At 42.1% G+C, this 27,347-nt stretch overlaps 1 protein-coding gene across 2 annotated transcripts; it reads right to left on the reverse strand.

Moving 5' to 3' along the window:
- Positions 1–909: 909 nt before the first annotated feature.
- On the reverse strand, positions 910–27,017 carry nup93 (nucleoporin 93). Of its 2 annotated transcripts, XM_068723083.1 has the most exons (22): positions 26,755–27,017; positions 25,454–25,634; positions 24,883–25,000; positions 14,515–14,577; positions 12,496–12,624; positions 11,376–11,450; positions 10,099–10,191; positions 9,812–9,951; positions 9,507–9,639; positions 9,103–9,260; positions 8,838–9,003; positions 8,612–8,705; positions 4,854–5,045; positions 4,632–4,758; positions 4,393–4,465; positions 4,140–4,184; positions 2,837–2,953; positions 2,581–2,699; positions 2,371–2,488; positions 1,819–1,902; positions 1,579–1,707; positions 910–1,347 (listed from the first exon to the last, which is right to left on the reverse strand). In XM_068723083.1, the coding sequence occupies exons 2-22, from the start codon at positions 25,630–25,632 to the stop codon at positions 1,237–1,239; spliced, it is 2,463 nt and encodes an 820-aa protein (XP_068579184.1). In that variant the 5' UTR covers positions 25,633–25,634; positions 26,755–27,017; the 3' UTR covers positions 910–1,236. The 2 variants fall into 2 exon arrangements, with proteins under 2 accessions (XP_068579184.1, XP_068579185.1); XM_068723084.1 differs by lacking the exons at positions 24,883–25,000; positions 25,454–25,634; positions 26,755–27,017 and adding an exon at positions 18,773–19,283.
- Positions 27,018–27,347: the final 330 nt, after the last annotated feature.

The following is a 27,347-nucleotide window of genomic DNA, read 5'->3' on the forward strand; positions in this document are numbered from 1 at the left end:
TCTCCCTGCGGTTGCTAATGTGTAAAGTCAGCTGGGTAATACCAGTGCTACATTTAAGCATTATACTTTGAGGAAGCACAGTGCAAAGTGAAACTGTTGAAAGGGCAGAGACTTGTTTAAAGCTTAAATGACATTTGGAGCCAAATGATGACCCCATGAAGTCCAGCACACTGAGTGTTTGTGAGCATTCTTCACAACCCCATTTGCACCGTTTTTAACAGTAAAGACTTGTAGCGCCAATACTGTGGGGTTGATCCTCTGTCAACTGTGGGGTTGACAGAGGATATGTCAACCCACAACCTTTTTCATCTGTTAAATGTAGCGACTGAACAAGACAAATGTGTTAAACAAAAATCGTCTCTCCCTTCGTTACCCCAGAAATCACCCTTCTGATACTGAGACACAGAAATATCCCTCCAGTCCTGCAGTCGGCTTCAAGCCAACCAACCATCTGCCGGTGTCACAGATACTGCACTACAGCCTGTGGAGACAACATGGCGTCTGCCTGCTCCACTCAGGACCAGGAATTGTTGACAGTAACTAGCTCATACTAAACCAGAGGGAGCTGAAATGTCTAAAACTGACAATCGACACTTTACTCCGTGAGAAGATGAGCTCTGACAATGTTTGAGAGTTAGCAGTGTACGTTATATTGAGCCCATTATATTGAGCTCATCAGTGTTCCTTTTATAAACGCTCCAATTTGAAAGGTACAGTGATCGAACATTTACAAGACTTACGTTTCATAATAGATGCAGAATGGTTTACTTGAACATTTTTAAACCGACTGCTCTGCACATGCAACAATTACTGCGAAAACAATGTTTTTAAAAAGTAAGGCTAAAAAAGGTAAAAAAAGTAAACGTAATGGAAATGGAGTGGTTTAAAATAAAAAATAAAAAAGACAACTTAAAAGTACACTTATTTTTTATTCCAAATCATCAAAGATACAAATATGAAACAACAAAACTGAAGAAAAGAGAGAACAGAACAAAAAGAACAGACAACTCAGGAGAACTCAGATGGATGATATAAGGATGCATCTGTTTAACACAATGATGAACGTTGTATTCTATACAAAACAAAAATGGTCGACAATGAGTGTGTGTGTGAATATGACTGAGTATGATAAAGCCAAAATGATTCTGTTTGTAGCTCTGTGCGTGTGTGTGTGTGTGTGTGTGTGTGTGTGTGTGTGCATGTGTGTGTGTGTGTGTGCGTGTGTGTGATGTTGTCTCAGTTCATCAGTAACTCCATCTGCACCAGTCTTGCGTTGGTGTCTCCGGCCATGTTGTAGGGAATCATACCAGCAAAGGTGATCAGGGCTCTGGCCTGGCTGCGGAGTTGCTGTTTGAAGAAGAAAAAGAAAAGAAGAAGAAGAAAAGAAGAATAATAAGAAGAGATTAAAACACTGTAAGGAGAGACTGCTTCTGTACATTTTATCAGGTGGTTTGAGCAAACAAATATTGGCACATATCTCACCATATTAGTAACAAAACATGGAAGAACACATTACATATTTTCTCCTACCGACAGCAATGACGAGCTGATTTTTCTATTTCAATTTTGTCTTCTCACCATGTCTCTGTCCTCTATGGTCCTCTGTGGTCGTCCTGGCGTGCCTGCTGGCGCCCCCTTCAGGCGTTTGTGCTGAGTGAACAGGATGTTCATGGTGGCCAACAGCACTTCAGACAGGTTGTGGCGCACCTGGGGACACAGGGGACACAGAGGACACTTTTAGAAAGAGTCAAAAGAATAATGCTGCGTGTTGTGGGAAAGCCTGAAAGTCCCTTTTGAGCGTTCAGACCTCGATCTCACCTCATCACTGAAGTTCCTGAAAGCAGCCACTCTCTCCTCCACACTGTCCTGACTGAGAGGAAGGAGCTTCAAACGCTCCATCACCTGGTAGAGGAACACAGAGAAATACGGCATTAACAGAGGAGCTGCGCATATTCAGCAGAAATTAAACAGATAGACCAAGGAGCTCCTGTTAGAAGGACTTTTATCGCTGCGTAACGTTTCGAGCGCCAGGCTCTTACAGAGAGCCGCCATATTAAATAAGCACATGTGACATACCACGCCTGTTGCAGACGGACAATCAAATATGAAATATTAGTAGAAAAATACATTGTATATCAAACATATGCACCAATAGTATATCAAGTCTAAATGATACATAAAATGTACTGAAAGGTACATACTGATGATGGGATATAAAAGGAACATACCATTATATACACAACGTGTGCTTTGGTCCAGACTCTGGATGTGCGTGTCTTTGTATTGGTTTTTAATAAATAAACATATATCCCTTCAATATAGTAATCTTGGCATCACATAGTAGGTGTGTGTCTGTTGTGCTGCACTCACGTCGTAGGCTCGGTCAAGGTGACCCGCGTGGTACTCGTCAAAGAACGTCGTCAGGTCCAACAGCAGGTAGAAAGTACTATCGACGGACTTATCTCCTGCTACGCCCTGAGAACGATACCTGCAGCGGAAAGAGGGAATGATTCAGTATTTTTTCCCACATTCAGATGCTCCCGATTAGGTTTAAACTCGTGCACGGTGCGCGTGTCCTACCTCTCGGCAATAGCCACGGCAGTGTTTTTTAGCCTCTCCTTGTTGGACTGAGGAGCGCTGACCTGGGCAATGACTGGACTCAGCAGCCTGTTCATTAGCTCCAGCACCTTATCGGAGTTCTAGACAGAGACAAATGGAAAAAGACAGAGAGACAGTGAGAGAGGACTCAAAACAAACGGCTGCAAATGACAGCAGCTCTCGCAGGAACACAGGTTCAGTCTGCGGACGAGGAGATCGCATGAACAGGTGTGCTCACCTTGGCCAGCTCGTAGAGTTTGACTGCCTCCTCAAACAAGCCCTTGTTCTCGGCCTCCAGAGCCACTTTACTGATGATCGCTCTGGTGTCCCCGGCAAACTTATCTATGACTCCGGGCTAGAGGGAGGAGGAGAGAGGATCAGAGTGAGACTGAGGACACCACAGTTGTGACGATTGAGCAGATAGATGGCAACCATCCTTGAGTGGTCAGAAAAACTAAATAATCAAGGTTAGAAAACCCAGATATGTGATCTATTAACATCTATCAAATTCCATTTATATGACGATTTTTCCAAACAGTGAAAAGGGATCCTGTAAGGGGAGAATTGGCCTTAACTATATTCATAACCACCATCACCTAAACAGTAAACATGGCTCTGATTTGCTACCAGTGAATGACTAACCCTTTGGCACCAACAGCCACATACTGCAGCTTCTTACCACCACAAATGCAAATTGGACTTATATATCTTAAATTTGCATTTTTAAATGTAAATTCATATTGTGACACCTTCACAGCTCAGAGAGTTCTAATATCAATGTTCTTCTTTTTCTAAACACTGATTCTGATCACAGGTCCGAATTGTTTCAGGTAGACGCTACATAACCGTCATATTGATCTGAAGCATAAACATATGGAAAGGTCTCATGTCATATTTTATATATATATATATATATATATATATATATATATATATATATATATATATACACACACACTATATATTCCTTCGATGCACAAAATTAAAGAAGTTCCCTTAATAATACTCAAATCCAGCAAACGGCAATCTTACAATCATATACTGTAAAACATAACGTGTCCCAAAAAGTATTTTTACGTAGAGGACTACAAACCACTACTGCAACATTAATTTAGTTATTAGCTCAGTCAGTAAAGATACAACCCCTGGTTGATCAGTATGTAAGTAGCAGATTCATAAGACTGAACAGGCTACTCAGTGTGTTTATCACGTGGGTGGAAAGAAACGTACAGCAGTGTGATGTTTGAAGGGAATAAAATCCCCTCAAACATCACATTTTGCAGAGTGCTGCAGGCACGGTGAGAAATGTCAAGTACATTTGTAAGCAAAGGATTCAAGGAAGCATTGTGAAGAGCTTTTGTGTCCATGACAGAGGAACAAAGTGCTGCCAAACGAGGAACGTCAAAGAAAGTCAGCGAGAAAGAGTGACAGACGAGAAGTGTGAGAAGAAGAGAAAGGCAAGAGAGCCGGTGAGAAGTCAAAGCATTAATAGAAACACAAACACACAATAGATATGAGAGATCAAAGACACATCTTCATACCTTCCTACTGCCGTCCTTCTCTAATCTCCCCAACAGCATGTCAAACTGTAAAGAAGACACAAAAAAACCATCAGGTATACACTGTAGAACCAGAGGAATAGGTCCACCTTTATGTTCAACAGCCCTGAAATAAATCCTACAGTATGAAGCGTATCATATTTACTAATTAATAATCTAACGGTGTTAAAAGGCATTAAACAACTGTACGGGCATTTTTTCCCACAGGGTCTGTGTGTACATGTGGGTCACTCACCTCTCGACTCTCAATAACAAGTTCACTGACGCAGCGCATGAACATGTTCTCTCCCTGGCTGTCTTTCTCATTACTGCAGAACAGACATATACAGTAGGAATTAGAGACAGATGCATTATGGTGAACATCACTGGAGAAAAAGAAATAGCTGAATTTAATTCATAATATCTGTATGCTACAGGGTCATAAAATCCCAATACAGGATGTTCCTCTGACTGCGAGAGTGAAATATTATTTACCGTAAGAAGTAGAAGTACTGCAGGGCTTCCCGTGGATCAGTGGACTCAAACTTGCGAGTGTACAGCATGAGCAGACGGATGAAGTTGAGGCGGCGCACCATGGGAGGGTCACCGGGCTCCTGGCTCACTACAGAGAACACGTCGGCACATTTAGTTTCGCTAAAACCTCTTTCCTCAAGGGTCCTGCGTCACTCTACAAAATATAAAGGTGAATACACTCACACAGCTGAGCGCTTTGGCCAGACGACTTCAGCAACAGCTGCAGCTCGTACAGGACCAGCGCCACGTGCACAGCATGACTCCGAAGTCTCTCGACGCGAAACAAGAAGGCCACCGCCGCCTCAAACTGAGCCGTCAGGAACAACACCTGGAAATACAGGAAGGGCTGCTGGCTCGCAGAGAAATGGGACTCTCCTGTTGGACACAAGAGGGAGAGGGAGGGAGGGAGAGGGGGGGGGGAGAGAGGGAGGGAGAGAGAGTTGGTTCAGATGAAGTGTCAAAGTATTTCCGCATTAATTAAACCAGCATATCATTTCAGGAGGAAAAGAGGTCCGACCTTTAATGTCAGATTGTGTTCAGACACATTTCAGTTTTGAGAGTCATTTGTGACTTTTTTTAATCTTTTGCTGCATGACTCTACTCAAATCCACTTGCTCTTTCTTTTGTGTTCCATTAGCTAAAGTTGTGGTTAGCACCTGCTACTTTTCTTTGGTACCAAAAGAGAGTTGAATCGAGTCGAGCCATGCGGTTGAAACGAGTCATAAGACTACAGAGTGCAAACATTAAGGAGGGACCGGTCAATTAAGGTCTAATCAAGTAAATAATTGAAATCACCTGTGTGGGTTTTTCAGCATTTATCTGTCAGTTACTATAGAAACTCTCCTGCTGCCATTATGTCCTTAAATGTGTTAAACTGTAACAGCCATTTAAGACACCAGTTTAACTCTGGGTCTATACATGCCACGGTAACTTTTTGACAGTTGCTATGGTAACTAACATGTAAGAATTAGAAAATATGCTGTCAAGTGCAGGTACTTAGTCATCAAGTTTACTTTTTAATTATAATCCTTAATCCTCTTGCTGGTTGAGGAGTAGAACAGGGTGGACCATGTCAGCCATTTTATAGCCTTATCTCAGACTTACAGCACTTTAGTTCAAAAAGGGAAAGCGCATGAGAGAAGAAGAGAGGAAGAGAGCGATGAAGAGGAAGACGAGGATGAAGGAGGCGAGATAAGAGCGTGGGGGGTGGGCTGCAGCAGATTGTACAAACAAGAAATGAGAAAGAACACATGCACACGCAAGGAGAGAAGATGTAAAAAAAAAAGGGGGACGGAAATCAGTGGGAGGAAGGAGGGGAAGCGGCGGCGCAGGTGTAAGGAGAAACAGGGATAAAGGATAAAAGGAGAGGACGGGGATGCAGCGAACGAAGGAGAGAGGAACAGACGGGGCTTTGGGCTTTATGTCCCGCTGTGAAGCAAGATGGAGTACAACAAGGAACACTGAGCCAGACAACCGAAGGAGCAGAGCAGCATGAGAGAGAACAGAATGTGGCTTCAGGCTGTACTTCCCAATGAGCAGAGAGAGAGAGTGGGAGAGGGAGAGGGAGAGGGTGAGGGCTACCCAGAGTGGAAAAGGAAAAGAGCAGTCTTATCTGAACGGAGCAGGATCGGCCCGTGGAGAAGGCAGCACCCAGGGGAGAAAACGGCTTTCTCAATCTGTGGGAGAAAAGGCCTAATGCCCTTATGCTCCCTTTTTTTTTTTGTGTATCGGGGGCATGTAGCTGTTTGAGTGCAATTTTAGCAGCCTGGGGCAGCTTTTGATAATTGTTTTCAATGAGAGTGGAGCTTTTTGCTCGCTGCTTTTTTGAGTGCCTCCCGTTTTTACACTCTTCACTAACTCCCCCAGTTGAAAAACTTCCACTCAGAACAGAAAAGGGCCCCACGTCCTTCGCGTTTTACCCCAATTTTACAGCCCGCTACAGTGATTCTGCTATATTTTTCACCTTGTGAGTCTGTGTCTGCGTCATCACGGCAAAACGTGGTCCCTGATCCACTTCTGTACTAGGAACTACCACACAGGAGTACTTTTCCAGATGTTTATATTTCTGTCTGTGGACAGATTTTGTCACCGTGATAGCGTCTCTATCGACTTTACAGGTATGGAGTTGAAATCAAAGTGACGGTTTAAAGGGGCCATTTACACCCCTGGCACAATTTGCCGTTGCAGCTGGTGTGATCCCACCACAAGACGGTCTCTAGTATGTGTTGTATATTCTGTATTGTTATACAAATATTTATATGTATTGTTGTATACATTGTATTTTTAGACGTATATTTCACAGTGCTGGAGAAGACAAACAAGCATTTCACTGCACAATGTAGAGATATGTTGAGTATGTGACAAATAAAACCTTTTTTCAGCTCAGGCTACACACTACCTCTGTCATTTTTCATGTGTCAGACCAATAATGACTTTGAGGTGGGGGGGGGGGGGGGGGGGGGGCTACCCAAAAGTGTGCCTCTTGTCCCCACTTCTAACATTCATTGTCTGGAAACATCAAGGGCACAGAATTCTTGAAGAGCAGTCAGGGAAGCAGTGAGATGCAGCCAGGAGGAAGAATGGTTGGATGAGAGTTTAAGCGGCAGCTGTTTCTTTTAACGTCACTAAAGGCATTTGATAAGGCCGACAGAGAGACCAGACGGGAGGCGTAATCTAATTCTCTGCACAGGCAGCAGGTGACTGGCAGGTGTAGCGCTTTCAAGCACGAACCTCCCCTGGCTGAATCATAAGTACAAAAGATGAGAAACTGTGTTGCTATTTCTACAACTGGCAGTTAAAAAAAAATCAATTCTCAAACAGATTCTGGCACATTGTCCCACAAACTTTGGTTCGCGTCTACTTTGACAAAGGGTTCAGAATTTGCTTCCACTCCGAGTCACACTTCTGGCTGGCTTGTTGTCCATACATACAGTTGCTGAGGCTCATGGGTACTGTAGTGTTTAAAGCTGTTTGACAAACTAAACTAAAAAGGAACAAACATGACTTTTCAGGAACTAAAATGAAATATTCATAGCTGTTTACTTTAGTATTGTTCAATCATCCATGCACCACCTTTACTTCCGGAAGTTGCTCATTTTGCTATACAAATTCCAGTTTATTGATTTTTTTCCTAAGGTGGCTTATCAGCATCTCCAAATTGCGGTTTTTGTGTTCATGTATGTGCATACACAAATCTTTTTAAAATTAAGGTTGAAAAAGACAAGACAAGGAAAACCAGCAGTGAGACGCAGGAATGAATGAGAACACAGTTCAGAATGTACAAAGCAAAAAGTCAGAAAACAGGATGTAAAAGGGATGTACCCTTATAACATTGTCATGATGTTCAAATGTAATCTTGTAAAATGTAGTTTTGGGTGAAAAAGCTAATAAAAACGGCTGTTTGTCAGAGAGAGATTATGACCCGTTTAACTTCCTAACACTAGCTCTAAGCAGCTTATAAAACATCATTAAAACCACTATTGCCAAGATGTTGGTTATGTATTTGAATAAAAAACAATCATATATTTCCTAATCATACGAATTGTGTGTTTTTATGCAAATAACCACTATAGACGACAATGAAACAGAAAGAGGATAACATTTAGAATTTTTGACAGTTTAGACTGACTGAATTATTTTCTGGGACGGTGCTAAAGAAAAAAGGTAGTCTGGAGCCTTGCTGTCAATTATAGTTCTTAGAATGAAAATTAGATTTAAATATCAATTTGTGCATCTCTACAACGAGCCAAAGACAACCAAAGGAAAGTGTGGTCCACATGGAACAACACGCATGCACACATGTGTGCCCCATCTGCTTCTCCAGTACCCCTGAGGAAAACTTAATGGAATGGAGGCAAAAGTGATGTATCACAATGTCGAGAAACTAAAGTTTAGAGATGTGTGGTCATTTGTAAAGCTGAAACAGAAATGCAGTTCCATACCATAGTCCTCCAGCAGCTGTTTCTGCAGCTGTGGCAGGGTCAGTCTGTCCTGAGAAGAGCTGCTGCCGTCATCATCGAAACACACCTGGTTCAACTGCAGGGACAAAAACACGGCACACACTTTGTTAAACAAGCCGTGAAACTTTTAATGATGATCATTACCTGGGCCAGCATCTCCTCTGGCCAGTGTGCTAATGATTTATGTTGAAATAAACATCCGCTGTACCTTAAGCCAGAGGTAGTCTTCAGTCTTGTCTGCCACCTCTCCATGGTTATCACTGATGTCACATTTCCCGATCAGGCAGTAGACGGCTCTCTTGTAAGGGTCAGCGCTGTTCCTCAGCACCCTGCGGTAGTGGAGGCGGAGCTTGTTCTCTGAAGTCGGAGAAAGGCTGAAGGGAGAAGATCAAGAGGCATAAATGATGATTCAGTTTGACCTCTGTGTGCATCTCAACATATACATACAAGACAAGGAGCTACGGGGTTCTCACCGCCTGTCAGGGCTGATCATGTACTCCTGAAACCAGGTCTTAAAGTCTCCCAGCTGATGTTGCACTCTGTTCACAACCTGCATGGCTGCATTCAGATCTCCACATCGCAGACAGTAGTAGATCACAGCCCACACTGGATGGCCCTCTATCTCTCCATCCTGAAAAGACACAAAGACATTTAATACACTGGTGACAATATCCCATCGACTCATTTTAAATGCTTGTTCTAAAAAACTCATCATGTACTGGTTGCAAACATCAGTGACGATCCGTTCACAACCAGACTGTTGGTGCGATACGATTGGAAGGTTTACCAAATATTAAAAGACGAATGACATTCTGACAGATTTAGCAGTGATATTATTGGTAGATCAAAGAAAACATTCAGAATATGCATGTGTGACCTGCATGCCAGGCAAAGGCCCTGGTAGTTTAATGTTGAGGAAGCTGCGGACTAGTTGGTACGTTCCTGGCACTCCACCTAGTTGGGCCTGATGGAGGTTCCCAAACACAGTCACCATGGTGTAGTTTTTATAACTGGAAGAGAGGAGACACACACACATACAATGAGTTCATCATCATGGTGCAGTCCGGCTGAAATTTTAACTCCTGTATCCCCTCTGCTAACTTGGATATACGAAAAGCTTAAGCTCTTCAACACACAAGACCGACCACTGCACTTTAGAAAAAAAACAAAAAACAACGCTACCTGTTCTCTAGGAAGCTGAGCGCCTGGCGTACAAAGGCCATCTGCATTTCAACAGAGGTGCGACTTTTCAGAGTGTCTTTGGCTGGAACCAGCAACACGTCTGTCATCTGCTTCACCATCAGCCACATGTCTGACACATTCTGGAGGGAAGAGAGGGCGACAGCCACAGTTACAGAAAAAAACGAATGCATATTATCTGTCAGAGTACAACTAAGCTATATCTTTGCAGAGGACAAATTAATTAAATCTGAAAACAGCAATTTCATGGTGATAGCAGATGTTCTTACCTTGTCATCCAGGCTTTCTGCGACAGAAGCACATAAGTCTCCCAGATTAGGCTGAATGTGACCATTCACGATCTTCTCATTGAAAATGTAAATCTGGAGGAAGAAGACGTCGTCGTGGTGAAACGAGAGAGAGAGAGAAAAAAGGAAAAGGGTTTCGTCAAAGGCGAAATTTTCACGTTAAATTTCTACCTTTGCAAATTAATGTTTCAAAATAAAATCTGCCTACAACTCCAACCTCAGCTTCAGAAGTGAAAGCCAACACTATGATCATCGAGTGAAGTGGTTCACAACGAAAAACAAGAACAGAAGGATCAAAATGTTTAAAAGGTCATCGAAGAGGATAAAAAAAACGAGACAAATGATGCCGCATGCAATGTGTCGACACATGGTCAGAGGAAAAGCCACAATTAAAGTACTGCGTCACGTAGCAGATCAGAGACAAACAGAGAGAGAGAGAGAAGGTCAGACAGGATGATGAGGGAGGAGGGATGGTAGAGAGACAGAGAGACAGAGTGGGAGAGAGAATTACCCAGAGGCCCCCTCTACCGCCCAATCAATCGATATGTTTGATCTCCCACTTCCTGTCGGGCTGTGACCCCATTTTAACTGAACAATCAGAACGAGGGCATCACCAACAGACTCATTCACACATCTGTGTTCAACTCATTTTAACTACGGTCAATTAAAGAGGTGGAGTTTTGTTACATTTAAGTTTCAACACACTTGTGTTGGTGTAAACATTTCAACTTTATTTTATAGATGAGACCAAAAGCCACCACAGTCAGATATATAATCTCTTTTAATATATAAACTATGAAAGTATTTTCTTCAATTTCCACATTTTATCACAAGCGTTCACTTTGATCAAAATAATAAAAACCTGCTGGTGTTTGTAACAATGCATGACTGGTAATTAAAGGGGTCAAATTATAGATATATCGGTATCAGCATTTATGTCAAATCTATGTCACGTGTTTTCATGTAATAAAATAAAATAATGAATATCTGCAAATATATAATTTTCAGATTCTGACTCTGATGCTCTCCAGCAGCACTGAGATATTTTTTATCAAATATACATTTGCACTCGTGACGAAGACTTGATGCCGAAACACGTCCAAGTCTGTTTTTAGGACCAACGATGCCATTAGAATAAAAGCATTCTAATTGTTTAAAAAGAGAGTGCCTTGTAATTTTCTTGTAATTTTTCTGCACATGAATCTTCTTCTAAAGTTTATTCCATGCAGAACAAAATGATCAGTCCGACATCGACTCACCTGTCGTCCATAGGCCACCTCCACGCTGTCCAACGCACTCCTTCCTGGAGCGGTCACTTCACTCACGAAGCTCGGCTATAATAAACAGAGAGGCAGAAGATGACTTCATAAATACGCTGCATTTTTAATAAGGAAGGTAACTAAAGCTAGAAATTATTTTATCTGATATGACACCAATTAGCATCTTAAATAAATCCTCTTTCTTTCATGCTGACTATTCTGTGTTTTGAGTTTTTCCCGCCCAGATAGGAGGACCATGATGTTTCAACGCCTGTTGCCCAATGCATGCTCGGATTGATTTCAGCAGGAAGACACACAGGATGAAAGCATTTTACTTTATTCAGGAGCAAGATAAAAATAGTACCAATGAGTCTCAGATGAAACAGTTATTCTGGTTAGTTTAGATGAGTGGGGAGACAGTGAGAGCCCTGAGACACATATTTAGCCCAGGAAGTTAAATATATCATAATATCAATGTTTGCGTATGTGACTAAATTGGAAAAGAATTGACACTGCTGCTCAATGATTTCTGCACAGAATGTATGTATGATGTAATATTAATATAGCAATATAACGGTCCACAACTTCAGTCACTAAATTGAGGTCACTTATATTTACACACTACGTTGTAGACACACTGAGAAGCAAACTGAGACTGGTTTGAATTAGAATTGAGCTCCTTATATGAAATATGAAAAAGTAGAAAACAGACTCGCTCTGGAAGTAAAATCTGCGAAAAACTAAGAAATTACAAAAATAGACATTTCATCTCTTTGATATTAAAAAGAAACGGTGCTGGACCTGCATCTTGCTTTAGGAAACATTCATTTTTGTATAACAGATCTAGTCAAACGGCGGAGGGCCTGTGCAGAGCTCGGTCCATGGGGACACCTAAATTTAGCTGACTTATTAATATAATATACTCTCATCCACATAAATAATATCAGCTTTTAGCAAGGAATGTTCTGCAAAACTAGCTTCCCCATGAGGTAAAGCAGTGTTATCTAAGCAGAGTGAGACAGTTTGTCTCTCTTTGTAGTAAAGATATATATTTAAAAGTCTCCTCTTGAACTGCGGAGGTCCTTCCTCCTAAAGCAGCTCTGTGTTGTGTTTCCCGTACCTCCACATCTTGACTGAAGTCCAGCGCGTCCTCTCCTGCTCCGAGCAGCGTGTGCAGCACCCTCTGCTTCACCTGCTCCCACTGGACCAGCATGGACTCACGGTGGTACTCTTCAGCCAACAGGAACGTCTGCAACGCATCAGAGTAGGAAACGGGAGCCCAATTACACTCAACGTGTTACTGCGCACACGTTAGGAATTACAGTTTACGCGTTTGCATATAACAGTTGTGATTTAACTGCTGCGCCTTGATGACAGATCATTTTGAAGTAGCAGGACTCTGCGGAACTCAAGTAAATTTTACTGCAGTTGCTGCAGTAAAAAAAACTCTCTTGTACACTGAGGCTAACATAATGCCTTGACTCACAGGCTATATATCATGTGATTAATTTATGCACCCATTCTCCAATGATTTAAGATGTGCTAAATGTCCCTTATTACCTTCATTATAATGGATCAGAACTATTATTCGTCACACATCGAATACCTAGTTTCCAATCTTAAACTAAGAAATAAGGTTTCATTTATAGATTCTTTCCAGGCAAGAATAAGTTTTTTTTTTTACCTTTATTGGATTACAGTGATCTGCTCTTCATGAATGTACCCGATTAGGGCCTGAAGAAGTTTAATACTGTAGACCAATGTGCTTACTTTACTGGTTTGGGGAAATCTTGTACACCTCTGTACCCAGTATGCTGCCGCTAAAACAATCTCTGTTTGTCACTCTTGAGATTTTAATCTCATTTAGACTTTTACCTGATTAAATATATATTGAATATATTTAACACACACACACACCAGATTTAGCAGCTAACCCGTCATGATTGTACTACTCCATCAGGACAAGGTGTCGTCTATTTTAACTCTCCACAGAGACTCAAAGTGAGATAATGGGAACGTGAGATAATTGAATCTTTCCAACCTCCAGGTCAGGGAGACACAAATGTAGACCCGAGCCAACATTTACTTGGTTAACTTGGTCACTGTCTGAATGTTAAAGCGTTTACTTGTAACATGTAACGAGTTGTCCGACTGTAGTTTGTCAAAAACTGTGATGGAATCAAGAAACGTCTTTTTAAAAGTGTCTCCATTACGTGAATAGTTTGTGGACCACAAAGAACTGAACTATGTTTTAACTGTAAAATGTCCCACCCAAATATATATATATTTTTTACCAACTGCCTAATAATCGCATTGAAGAGATTTTTATAAAAACGTGTTTAGGATGAAATTAATCAAATTGACCGATTTATTGTTGTAAAATTTTTGCATTTTTCAAATATTTATATAGGTATCCGCCTTAAAAATCCCAAAACCAAAGACTTTAAACTTAAATGAGATCCTATTCATGTCAAGTGATTGCTAATAGACTGGACAACGCGACTAAATATGTCATTCAGTATGCCAACAGCACACATTTCATGTGATGTGAGAGGTACAGAAGTCAAGATAGAAATCTGCAAGAACATCTTTAACATCCGCTTTCCTCTTAATCAGTGCGTTTGAGGAGTCGTCCCCCCCCCCCCCCCCCCCCCACTTGCACACGAGTCCTTTTTTCGTCTCTCAGGGAGAAGGGAGATAATGGGAACGGCAGCTAATTAAACGCCGGGCCTATTAGCTCTGCACGTCAGGGAAGCCATTTCAGAACCATTCCCTGAAGGTTCACACCAGAAGGACTTTTAGACCGCAGCAAGCAGAAATGACTAAACATTGAGGTTGTTAAGTGTTTTTATATTGTGATGTGTTAACGTTCATACACGCTGCAGTGCTGAAGACTCATCCGATTGTGTAAAACTAAACATGAGGCAAAGACAGATCCACTACTGTCTGTGACTATAGAGTCTAATCTCTGCATCTTGTCCTTCACTGGTAAAGAATGGAAATAATAAAAATCCCAAGACATGGGTTTTTTGTGGGTCTGTGATCTGCTTTTCCACACTGTAGGATTTAGATTCTGTCAACCATCTGTAGCTCTATTTCTTCCACCCGCGAAGCAATAAGACACGAGGCAGATACTGACCCTGCGGCGAGACTCCTCGATGGCTGACAGCAGGGCGTTGTCCCTCTCGTTCTTCAAGAAGCCCTGTGGACGAGGTAGAGACAGACAGACAGACAGAGAGAGGCGTGACAAACACAGAGAATGAGACGAGACAAACAGAGAGAGAGAGAGAGAGAGAGAGAGAGAGAAAGCAGGAGATATTAGCTCCAACATTGGGGACAAAATGAAGCAGAGATAAACTGCGTGCAGAGAGTTCTAGGGGGACAGATTTAGGAGGTGCACCGTAATTTGCTCTACGGGAGGCAGAAGCTGCTTCTTTATCTCCCATCCTGTCTTTCTCTGCCATTCCTAGACATGTGCAGTCTCACGTCAGGATTAGGCAAATGTTTAATACACACACGTACAGGCAAGCGTCCATGCTTTCCACACACCATTTTGCTATCAGACAGCAGCCGACCTCCATTTTGAAGTCATCTCAAGATGGCTGCCCCTGCATACATACACCCACTTCCTCTGGTCCTTCCTATGAAAATCGCATTGATTTACATCCTGATAATAAAACTACTTATCGTATACACATGACCTGAGCTATCGAGTGAGTAAGTGGTACTTCTGGAGTATACAGGAGAGGACACGGCAGCGCTCTTCGGAAAAAAAGGGACAGACATCTTGAGAAAGCACCAAAATGGTGGCTGCGCTGTAATTCTTTTGGTTACTGGCAAACACAAAAAGTGGGTCACTGGCAGCGTTACGGTATCAAAAAAATATACAAGTTGACGTAAGAAATCTCTTCTGCCCTGTGCAGAACACCATGACACGTGTGCAGCATTTCAACGGAGGAACAATGACAGTTCCTTAGCTGCGAATGAGTCAGAGCCACGGAGAAGAAAAAAAAACGTCGCATTATCTCTTTATTCGGAGATATTGACAAAAGAGCCTTTCCTGTCATCAAGCTGTTGACATGGGAATGCTTTTGGTTCTATATTTATAGCTACATGCGGTTTGATACCAGAGGAGACAGAATTTGAGGGTGAGAAAAGGTGGAATATTAAATATATTTTAATGCTTTGAGAAAGAAAATACTTGAAAATAAAAGTGGGAGCAAAGAGATGAGCCTGGGCCAAATTTCACTAAATATGTTGTACTGTTCACAGATTAGTAGCACTTTAACAAACAGATGAGCTAATCTATTCTTTGTTCAATAGATCATCAAGACCACAAGACCTCAAAAATTAAACAAATACAATTACTTTGAAAAAGTAAGAACAATAATTGCTAAATTGAGGTCACAAAGAAGGAATGTCGCCGTCTGTGATGCTTTGCTTTTGCTTGAACTACAATATGATAATATTTAAATTCACTGATGACATTTTTAGTACCTTATTGTCTTAGCCCCCCCCCCCCCCACCCCATTGCTCTGCCTATTTGAGTCTCACCTCCTCTCCTCCCTTTCTTTCCGAGCTCTCAGCCTTCACCTCTGTCTGTCATTGCATTCCTCTCCTCTTTCACTCTCATCCCTCGGTTCTGACGAATGAGAGCAACTTGGAGGCACAAAGGGTTCACTGTGTGACCGAGTAACTTCTTGAAACAACGTCGATACTAAAGCAACCGATAATTACCGCATTGAAAGCTCATCAATGCTGGAAAAGGGTGAAGACGACGTATGGTCTGGCTGGGCCAATTAACCTGCCCATAATGTATTATTCCATCAATGTGCAATTAGGAGGAGACAATGAAGTGCTATCATCTGACAAGAGAAGGAGGAAACTACAATACGGGGAGGGGGGGGGACGACTTTGAACTCCATCTTGTTCAGTGACAGTGGACAGCAGGCTGCTACAACTCTAAATGGGTCAGTAATGTGTCTTTAAATATTTAAATAAGCAATCATTCAGGTCACAAAGAAGCACCAACAGACAACGATAAGAAGACCAGTCCAGCTTCTTTACATCTTTAGCAGAGTCTGAGCCAAAGACTTAGTCCAATGCAAGTTTCCATGTAGTGGGACAATTCTACTGGTGTCCTCTCGCAACATTAAATCTGTTTGTGAAGCCATTACAAAGGCTCAAACTAAAAGGTTGTACTTGGTAAAATGCGTCATACTAGACTATTAGTCTATTTGAATCAATTAAGGAGGAAACTAAGTTTCTCTCATTTACCCATCTGGTCCCTTATACCCTCCCTCTCGCTTTCTTTCCCCAGGAGATGCTGAGAATAGCTCTATATTTAACCACTCCAACCAGAGGAGAGCTCAGGTCAGCGCTCACTGGAGAGCTGCACTGGAACAAGGAGTAGAATAGTCGTAGCAGAGGCTTATGGGATATATGTACCACAAGAGAACATGAGACTGGATTAGTCATTGGTGATGACTGACCGTTATTCCAGTAAATTGGAGGTGAAATGAGGTGGTCCTCTTCTCCAGAAACATGTGGGAGGGGCTTAAAGCATTGACGGCACATTGGGCAACGGTGAAAGACTCTGCCGGGCAGTGACCTCAGCATTTTTTGCTTCATTGCTGTCATTTAGTTGCCCGTTGCCAGCTGCACTTGCACTGCCAACAGCTCTGCCTATGCAACATTTTTTTTGTGCCAAATGTAAATTAATAAACTTAGCAAACAGCTGCGGCCAACATTCCCGTTTGCCGGAAATGCAAATGCTCTTCACGTTCAACAAAAATTAAGAGAACTCTTAATGAAGAAGAAGCGTCATGGCTATCAGACATTACTAAACAAAGAAATTAATCTAAATATATATATATATATATATATATATATATATATATATATATATATATATATATATATATATATATATATATATATATATATATATATAATTATTTTTATTTTTGTTTACCGTTACAAACTTTGGATATTTGTTGCCCTGTAAGGATTGTGTTCAGATTTACTAAATTCAGAGAGGATTTATCACAAAAAGGCAGAAGATCATCGTCACACTTGGTGTGTAGTTTAGATTTGCACTGAACAGCTGAAAGACATGGGCATGTTAATTAGTCTGACACACAGATTTTCACCTGACCCAAACTTAACACTGCTGATGCTTCAACTCCTCATTATCTTCGTTCCCAATTGAAAAAAATAAATAAATTACAAAACAAAAAACATACAATAGCGTCGCATCAAAGAGCCCTGAAAAAAACGTGACATTTAAACAGAAGACAACGGCATGCTTATCGCTTTCATGGATCAGCTCAGTGCCGGGCTATAGGTGTATCTGAAGATGAACGTTTCCAGTTGCCCCACCCCTGTATTGTGTATCCTCAGAGAACCGCAGCCCACTGTGAACACCCACAGCCTGGCCAGACAGCCCAGATTTACAGGAACAGGAACACAGCCACAAAAAATATATATAAAAATGACACTTCATTGCTGTTAATTACAAATGTGCGTCAATAAAAGCTGACCTGGGTAAAGAAGGTAGAATCGAGGGCTAGTCCGCCTTTATTTGAAAATACATCCGACGGCAATCCCAATCTTTTTCTCTAATTTCTGCTATAATCTATAATGAAGATCTGAAGGCAAATCGTCCCTTTAAAATGTCTGTTAGAGTGTGCGTCTTCGAATGCGCATGTTCACATGCATGTGAACACGGTCTGTGCCGGCACACGCAGGCCCTCGTTCCATTAGCCTTCGGTCAAGATAGTCACACTGTCTGCGTCTGACTGCAATCTCAAAGAATGTTCGGGGGAAAATCAGCAAGTCTGATTTTTCACCCTTTGGGTCGGGCTCATTACACACTACGAAATATGTTGGAGCGATAAATGGTGTCGAGGAATAGAAAGGCTACATAAGGACACAGTCAAAGAGCCGTTAAAGGGGGAATGGAGACAGGGAGCCTCGCTCTCTGTGCCAGTCATCGTGAAAGTACGAGTGGGAGGCTTTCTGTCCTCATTTGCCATGACACAATGAGTGTGTGTGTGTGTGTGTGTGTGTGTGTGTGTGTGTGTGTGTGTGTGTGTGTGTGTGTGTGTGTGTGTGTGTGTGCGCGAGAGAGAGAAACCACACCCTTCACTTTCTATGTCATATAAAACATACATGTAAAGTATTACAGCATATACACACATTTGTGTATGTATATTGAAACAGTGATGTTTGCCTGCAATTATAAACATACCTTTTTATACAATCAAGTCATACGGCCACAGACACTGTAGCGTAACCGGGGAAGAGACAGACAGGGGAGGAAAAAAGTGTGACAGGCAAAACACATGCCTGTCTGTGAGTGGGTGTGCATGTCTATGTGTATCGGCAATACTCACTCATGCTGAGCTCCTGCCTGCCTGGCAGACAGACTGACAGATGAGAAGCCAGGCTGAGACAAGCAAAGAGTTAAGAAAAAAAAAAAAAATAGTTTTTTCGTTTCTTTGTCTGTGCCCAGGTATCTGGGCACGGACAGCCTGGGAGACCCGCTTCTCCCCTCTGTCTCTCCATCCCTCCCTGCCGCTGTGCCAGGGCGAGGTGGACCGGTGGACGCCATGCTGGGGCGTGTTCCCTGTGACCCGTCGAGCCGGCACGCCGCTCCGCTTGCAGCCTTTACCCCGTTTTCGGAAGCAGGCCGGTGACTCTTGTGCGTTGAGCCGGAGTACCGAGTGAAAGTGCCACATCAAGACTCACTGGTGGTGGGTTTTATTGTCGGAGGGCCGTACCAACTGAGCACTCAGACACGGGGGGGATCCATGAGAAGGAACTATGGATTCATATAGAATACCAGTTCCTACCATCAGCTGGCATCCCCCCGCCTCAGTCCTCATCCTCCATCCTTTCTCTCTCTATCCCTCCTTCACTTCATCCCAGCATCTCTCATGGCCCTCCGCCTCCTCCCTCCCTCAATCCCACTCATTTTCTTCCTTTTTTTTTTATCCATCTATGCATCCTTCCTTTCTTCCCTCCCTCTCTCCTCCCTCCCTCAGCTCAATGCAATTATAGTAATGGATTTTTTCCCCCTCGGTTGATGGCTTCCGACATCCTGTCTTGAAATGAGGCTAATCATGCTCTTAAGGGTCATGTTTTGTTAATGAAGGGTTTGGGAGGCACATGTGGGAAGCGGATGGGGGGGGGGCATTCCTATATGTAGGCCTACTATCACCGCACACACACACACACACACACACACACACACACACACACACACACACACACACACACACACACACACACACACACACACACACACACACACACACACACACACACACACAGCAAGCTTGTGAATACACACACCTCTCCACTTGTAGACTTGTGCACTTGACGCACACTCATTCACACACACAGACGCATGTCATACAATCGCATTCATATGTGCAGGCCAGCACAGACAAGATGAGAATGAAAGTGCCCACGTGCAGCCAGATCTACACTACACACACACACACACACACACACACTCATTCATGAGCACACGGAGAGACAGTTTATGCCAGCAATCGATCGCGACTGACACAGATACAGGCATGCAAACACAGCACAAGGAGCCAGTGCACGACACACACACACACACACACACACACACACACACACACACACACACACACACACACACACACACACACACACACACACACACACACACACACACACACACACACACCTGTGAAGCTATGCGAATGGTGTTCGTCTATCTCAGCAGATGCTCTGGGCTTAGCCAACTGCATCCGCTGAACGCATGTCCTCACTGCTGAGGGATGTGTGTGCGTGTGTGTGTGTGTGCGTGTGTGTGTGTGTGTGTGTGTGTGTGTGTGTGTGTGCGTGCGTGCATGGCATTGGGAGGGCAGGAGAAGAAAAAGAGAGGGAGAAAAAGGATGTAATTGGGAGGGAGAGGGAGGAAAAGCCAGAGAGGAGAGAAGGAAAAGTAAAAGAGAAAAGGAGAGTAAGGAGAGGCACTGGCTGAAAGAGAGAGAGAGGTGAGGATAAATAGAGAGAGAGAGAGAGAGAGAGAGAGAGAGAGAGAGAGAGAGAGAGAGAGAGAGACCTGGCAGAGAAAGATGGAACAGTGAAAAGTGAGACGAGGACACAGAGACAGAAAAAAAATTGCAGCCGGTCGCCATTTTTCTACCAGCACTGCTCTCAGCCCTCTTCTACAGTTTCATTTTTTCTGTCCATGTTTTTCATTTGATTGCCATCATCTTCAGCCGCTTTCTACCTCCTCTTTTCTCTTGGTTTCAGCCTCTTTATATACTCTTCATCCTCCTTTGTTTACCATTGTATATAATATTTTATGACACAGAAAACAAAGAACCCAGAGTTGCCAAACAGCAGCCCAAAGCGATTCCGCCATGACAACCACCGACACGGAGAACATGCGATGCTAATGCCAACCTGGCAGAGCATAGAACAAGGATTTAGGACAGATGTGAAAACGTCTACTATGTGGTGATGACAGCTGTTGGAGCCTAGTGTGCTTCCGTCTAACTCCCTGTTTACGCATGCATCCATGCATCCATGTGTGCTGTAGATAAGAACCACAAATTTGTAAGTATAATCAGAATCAATCATGGCGAGCTGTGCAAATGCCAGTCACTAGGACACTGAGGAAACAGTCTGATACCCATGACCAGATGTCCATCCATGTGGACTACATTGTAATGTTAATTCATACAAATATACAATTGTATCACATTACTTGGGACACAAAATGATGATTTACATTTTCTATAGTGTTCATTGAAATAATTGAATGAAAAATTTGAATGGGGCGAGGTATAAACATATCTACGTTTAACTATACACTGAGAGAAACGGGACGGAAACCTAAATGAACAAACTGCATGTAGTCTACAAACACGGCCTGCACATAATTAGCCACTCCCACGTCCATGAAGCCCTGAATCTATCCTTTTATAGTAAGTCCTACAGTAAGATCCTCTCCAATTTGTGTTCAGCAATACATACACTCACACACACACATCAGTCACACATCAATTCCCTCAGAGTGTGTGTGTGTGTGTGTGTGTGTGTGTGTGTCAATTCTTTGTGTTCTGTCTGGGGGATGTTGACGTAAATAATAATAATGAGAATTTTATAAATCAATGGGAAAATGAGCCAAATATCGTCTTAAAATTGGCAAAGGCATCGGCTACTGGTGATTGCTCCGAACACAGTCAATTCCTGAGATCATCGTCTGTAAGCATAACCTCAGGTAGCTCAATGCTAAAAAGTACTGCGGTGAATTAGCATTGCACTTCAATAAAACTGTTGGACTCACGGTGGACACTTTACACCAGAGATGTGTCTTTTACTCCATGTTTTCTTCTTCCTTGTCAAAACCTGGCAACCCACAGTAACCACAACTCGGATGCTAACAGTTCAGTTCAGTGTTATGCTAGCGGAAGCACCATCAGTCTCCGTTTTGACATCTGGCATCACGTTACATCGGATCTGATAGGTTGTTTTTTAGCCCAATGGCCCAAATATCTGACACCAGAATCTGTAACGTTGCATCTTTGACATACAAGGATTTCTTTCAAGATGTCTGGGAATGTTTTGTCTAATTCCTTTTTATCTAGTTATCTACTTTCAACTGACATTCATCAGTATGATACAGTATGCAAATTTACTTTGATAGCCAACATTTAACTACTAGACCAAAGCCTTTACAGTGTAATGACTTATGTGTAACACTGGTTTCTTTCCTTTTGTCCAACAAGTTGAATGTCCTTCCTGTACCGAGTTGCTGTCTAGTAATATCTCAGCTCCAATTAACTCTTTTTCCTCAGTGTGCTTGGCGACGTAAAGTGACTGAAACAGGATGTAAAATGCAGATCTGTAGGAGGGACTAAAGTGGGCCGCATTGCTGCTTGGTGTTGATCAGAACAACAGAATTCACCACAAGCTTTCCATGCGGTTTGGTTAATTCTTGCTGAACGGGCCTCCTGAGTACCATTCTGTTTTTTTGCTTCCTTGTCATCGCGCCAAATACACTAAGTGATATTAGAGTCACAATTAGTTACAATTTGTAATTAGAGTCAACAGTTTGTGTATCATCTCATTAGAAAAACAAATTCCCAAAGTACCAGCAGTCAGCTTATTAGATTTCTACTCACATTGGTTTTGGCCAGCTAGTCAGATATGCTGAGTGACCAAAAAAGTAGAAACCCTAATACTTTGTATGCAATATACTACAAATACTTCTTCTGAGATTAGAAACATTTTGTATTTTTTAGACACTGTGCCAGAGAGATGTCCATTACGTAATTTGTGGGGTTGAAAGTTGTTTTAAATATTTTTTGCTCATCCATATATGTTTATAAAATATTAAAAATACTTATCTGTATAATTCAGTCCAGCAGAAAGTATGGCATCACAATATTCTTACTTAAACCAAGGTTAAAAAAAAAAAAAAAAAGGAGAAAAGGCTCATTTCACCACTGAAAAGCAGATGTTGAGGCTTTGTTAAACTATGCATTTAGTCTGTGAGCCTGGTTTAATCCTAACTATATCTTAGTAGTTGTTACTGTGTTCACTGGACATGGTCTGCAATGCTATTTGTTTTAATAATCATTCACATAAAATATGAATGGATATATGGACCTTATGAAGATGAATTTCTAATACAATGCAACTATCTCGCCTTTTATTCTCACCACCTTCCTGGGATTTAGTTGTTCAAATGGAGCCGTGTGTTTTTTCTCTACTGAGTGAGATATTGCACATTTCTTCTGAAATGAAACTTTGTAATGTACGGTCTTCTTATAAACCAATAATGGTAAAAGATCAAGAGTAGCGAGGGGGAGTGTGTGTGTGTGTGTGTGTGTGTGTGTGTGTGTGTGTGTGTGTGTGTGTGTGTGTGTGTCCCCACGTTGCCAGAAGCTAAGTGCTCTTCCAGTCAATCAGTCAAACCCGCCCAGGCTAGCACACATCCGGCTGACCAAGAGAAATGAACAATTAGTAGAAGAATGAAAGGCAGAAAGTGATAAAAGAAAAGCATAAATATATAGAGAGAGTAAGAAAGAGTGAGACGAAATGGTGTCACATCTATGGCCGAAGAGGTCTCAGAGAATAGAAGGGGATGGAGAGAGAAGAAAGAAGAGATCTAGGCGGAGGATTAAGCAGGGTAAAAAAAGAGGGATGAAGAGAGAGAAACAGATGGAGCTCAGGGAAAAGCAGAGAGAGAAGGTAAGCTGGGTGAAGAGAGGTAAAAAAAAAGGAAAAGAAGAGGTAAAGATCCTCATTGAACAAAGTGCAGCATTGTGAGGGATTATGCATTATGCACTGTTAATAAAATGAACACCACAAATTCAGAAATTATTTCAATAGCCCACTGTTAGCCAATTTGGGAATGCATTTCTATAGTTTTGTGTTTTTAAAGCATCAATATCAATACAGCGGAGCCATTTTCATTCTTTTTAACCTGGCGCCTACATTACCCACAATACAACTCGACCGCTAACAGTTTGGTTGAAGATTCGGGTATTTTATTGGTAGCGACTAATGCAGCCAGAGATGAGAGGCGAGCAGAGGTCTGGTCACTTCTTTCTAACTCCACACCCACAGATGTTTTCATATTCAAACTTGTAGTCTTCAGCCCCGACCAACGCTAAAGTGACATCACTTAAGACAATTCACCACACTTAGCGTCTTCTCATCCACTCTGCCTGCAACTGTAACGGAGTCTGGACAGTTAAGCTTCTGTTAATGCTGAAGTAACACTTCCACCTGCTTCACAGTCAAAGTTTACTATCAGATATCCAACTCTATTCCCTTCTTACGCCTGAGTTGAGGAAGTAAAAACTACATAACTACTAGAAATTAGTTTATTCCGACAGTTCAGGTGTGGACCGACACGATCGCAGCGTAGCATTCAGAACCACGTAGTGTGTGTCATGTATCATGTATGGAAAAGAAAGGCTCATCAGAACATCTTCCATGACCAGAAAAATCTTTCTCTACCGTTCATCAAAAAAAGAAAAGCCTGTCAAGCTGGAAGCCTCTCCATGGGAACAATAAACTCATCGAGGTTCCAGTGTGTGTTGAACATCTGTTATCCCAGAAACACCCACCACTGCCAGCCCCTAGTGACGAATGTCAAACCAAAGATTTTATTTTCGACCGAAACTAACACACTTTGAGGGCAGATCTTTTCATCTATAGCTAATTGATGTTACTACCGTGGCTTAAAAACACATTGTACTTCCTCGTTATCTGGCTAACGCAATCTCCCCGCAAGCCAATGTTTAAACAATGCATGCTCAGCCAAATATGGCTCCTTAAAGCCATTACTCTCTCTCTATTGTGATGAAATCTGAAACAAGCATTTCACATAAGACACTCCATGTTGGTGAGTCGTTCTTTGATGAAGCAATCTATGAAGGCGTCATAAGACCACAAAGCTAGCACCCAGCTGGACTCGTTAGTCCAATTAGGTCCTTCATACCTGTATGTCAGTGTCTTTGACCGGCTCCAGGGGCTCAAAGGTTGTGGCTGCACTGAGACTTTCCAGCCTCTGAGAGATGTGGAAGATGTCTAAACCTCTGGAACCGAGGAGGATTGACCTGAGAGTAAGACAGAGAGGGGGTAAGAATGAATGAATGGAAGGACTAAACTGAGAGGAAGACTGACGACGAACTGTAGTTTTACTTGACAACCACTAGAGGTCAGAAGAGGCTTTGCTACGATTATTGCAGCGCTATACATTGGCTACAGATCATAGCAGCTCCAAACCTATTACACAGGGGTTGTTTTAGGGCATTTATAAGGACAATAAAACAAATTATTAAATATATGGTGTTTATAAAGTACTGAATCTTTCTTTCTTCTGAATTTATTTCTTCAAAATAAAAAACCTGTATTGCGCAGATGTGTCAGAGGTGATCAGTAAAAAAAAAGAAAGAAATGTAATGTATTTAAATTGTATGACCTGTATAGTCTTTGTGAACACTATACAGGAACAACAGACGTTTTCTGACTGTGCGGCATGACTCTGTGCATTGGGACATATTCCTTACGCTTTCACGTCGGCAGCATCTTGGGAGGTGCGGGTCAGGGTGCGGGATCGAAGCCTCTCCCCCGCCTGCTGGATCTCCTGGAGGTTCCTCTCAACATGCGGGAGCTCCGACACTGCTTCTGTCTCGGCAGCTAGCTGCTCTGCCTGCTGCAGCAGCTCCCCGAAGCCCTCTGCATCCATACCTATAGAGAGAGAGAGAAAGAGTGTGTGAGTAAAGACAAAGACATTATATTATATTGTATTTATTTTATTCTAAATAACTAAAGATGGCTGCTGCACAGGCCTGGTAGAGCATCACCAGGGATTACACAAAGTGTCCACTGATGTGTGTGGGTTGTACACTTTTCAAGGATTTATTGACTGAATAATTCAAAAGGAAGGAGTTACTAATAGTGAACAACTATTCAAACTAAAAAGGTAGCACTCTAACCATGGTCATAGCTGCATTTGAAATCCAACACACTGGACTACAGAGTAAACACAACAAAAAAGACGTGTCTCTGTGTAAATAGGGAACTTGTATAAATTGAGACAACAGATATTTAAATGTATAAATGCACATGGACACATCAAAAACAAAACTGATTCACCAAAGATTACAATATCACAAGGAACACTGATGAAGCCATGTTAGTTGTTGCTGCTCTATCTGACTTCCATCCCTCATAGAATCTCTTCTGTGTTTCATTTCACCACGTGACATATAGACTGTAAATAAAGATGCACATAATTCAGATTGTATGGCATTTGCTCTATACTTGATTCTTTTAACATGAAGGTTTCCTGTAGTGGTCTGGTCAAAGACTGTATACCGGTATGTAGCATCTGTATAGACAGACCTGACCATCACATTAAGATCATCTAGTATAGAGCTTATATAGCCTGGACACAAACCGATCCCAGAACACTTTTTGACAGCTGACATAAACAACATGACAACTGCAGCGCGCGCATGGTTGTCAGATAAGTTTAGCGTTAGCACAATGCTAACACCTAGGCTAGCTAGTTTAGAAACTCGCCTTACTTGTGACAACAGCAGCAAAGTGTCAGAAATTCAACTGTTGCGAAGAGCAAGTTAGCTAGCAAAGTTACAACTAAGACGGCAACCTCGCGTTTAGACAGCTTTCCTTTCCGGCCCAAAGTGTTGTTTGCTACACTAGTTAGCTTTGTGTCTAAATGAATGGCGCTACTGAGTTAGCTAGCAGGCTAAATGGCTAACGCTCTGTCGCATGCTCACAGTTGCGTCAAGTTAAAAATGTTAATATTTGATTGCCCACCGTTACAGGCAGACAGACTTCATACCTGTTGTGTGGGACTGACGTAAGTGTGGTCCTGCCTGTATCCCTCAGGTGAATGTGTTCACAGTTTATTCAATTTTGCTCAGCAGTAGTAACGTACAACATGCACGCAAGTATATTATTTGCCCCGGCACTTCTGGAGTCGATGCTGATTGGACGATAGCCACACCGTGCCGGATGTCGCTCTTCTTCTTCTTCTTCTTCTTCTTCTTCTTCTTCTTCTTCTTCTTCTTCTTCTTCTTCTTCTTCTTCTTCTTCTTCTTCGAGATGTGACGAACCGCGCTGCTGTGGATGGGAGGACTTTGACAAAATGTTGTTTTGTCTTGTACATTTTTTTAAGGAATATTACAATACTATCTAAAAATAGATTGTAACTTTGATAAATACAGCATGATTAATATATCGTTTAATGCCCATAGGAGCAACATAAATCCACCAACCTCTATGCCTGCACAATATGCATTAGGTTTAAGGCACAAAAACACATACAACACATTGAGATATTCACAATTGTAGCCATTTTTGGATCATCACCATGTACAGTAAAAAATGTCATTTTGTAGTTGCATTAACTGTTTGTAACTATTAAACATGTTT

This window comes from Cebidichthys violaceus, unplaced genomic scaffold, assembly GCF_023349555.1.
Source record: "Cebidichthys violaceus isolate CVI_PGR_0920_01 unplaced genomic scaffold, fCebVio1.0.p SCAF_3, whole genome shotgun sequence".
Classification (NCBI taxonomy): Eukaryota; Metazoa; Chordata; class Actinopteri; order Perciformes; family Stichaeidae; genus Cebidichthys; species Cebidichthys violaceus.

What these genes read in the sequence shown, in the direction of transcription:
- nup93 (XM_068723083.1), bottom strand. Translation starts at nt 25,632, where the DNA reads ATGGATGCAGAGGGCTTCGGGGAGCTGCTGCAGCAGGCAGAGCAGCTA. An exon ending in CTCAGCTTCCTAGAGAACAG is followed by an intron (nt 9,640 to 9,811) that starts GTAGCGTTGTTT and finishes CCTCTCTTCCAG; the next exon opens with TTATAAAAACTACACCATGG. An exon ending in CAGTACTTCTACTTCTTACG is followed by an intron (nt 4,466 to 4,631) that starts GTAAATAATATT and finishes TCTGTTCTGCAG; the next exon opens with TAATGAGAAAGACAGCCAGG.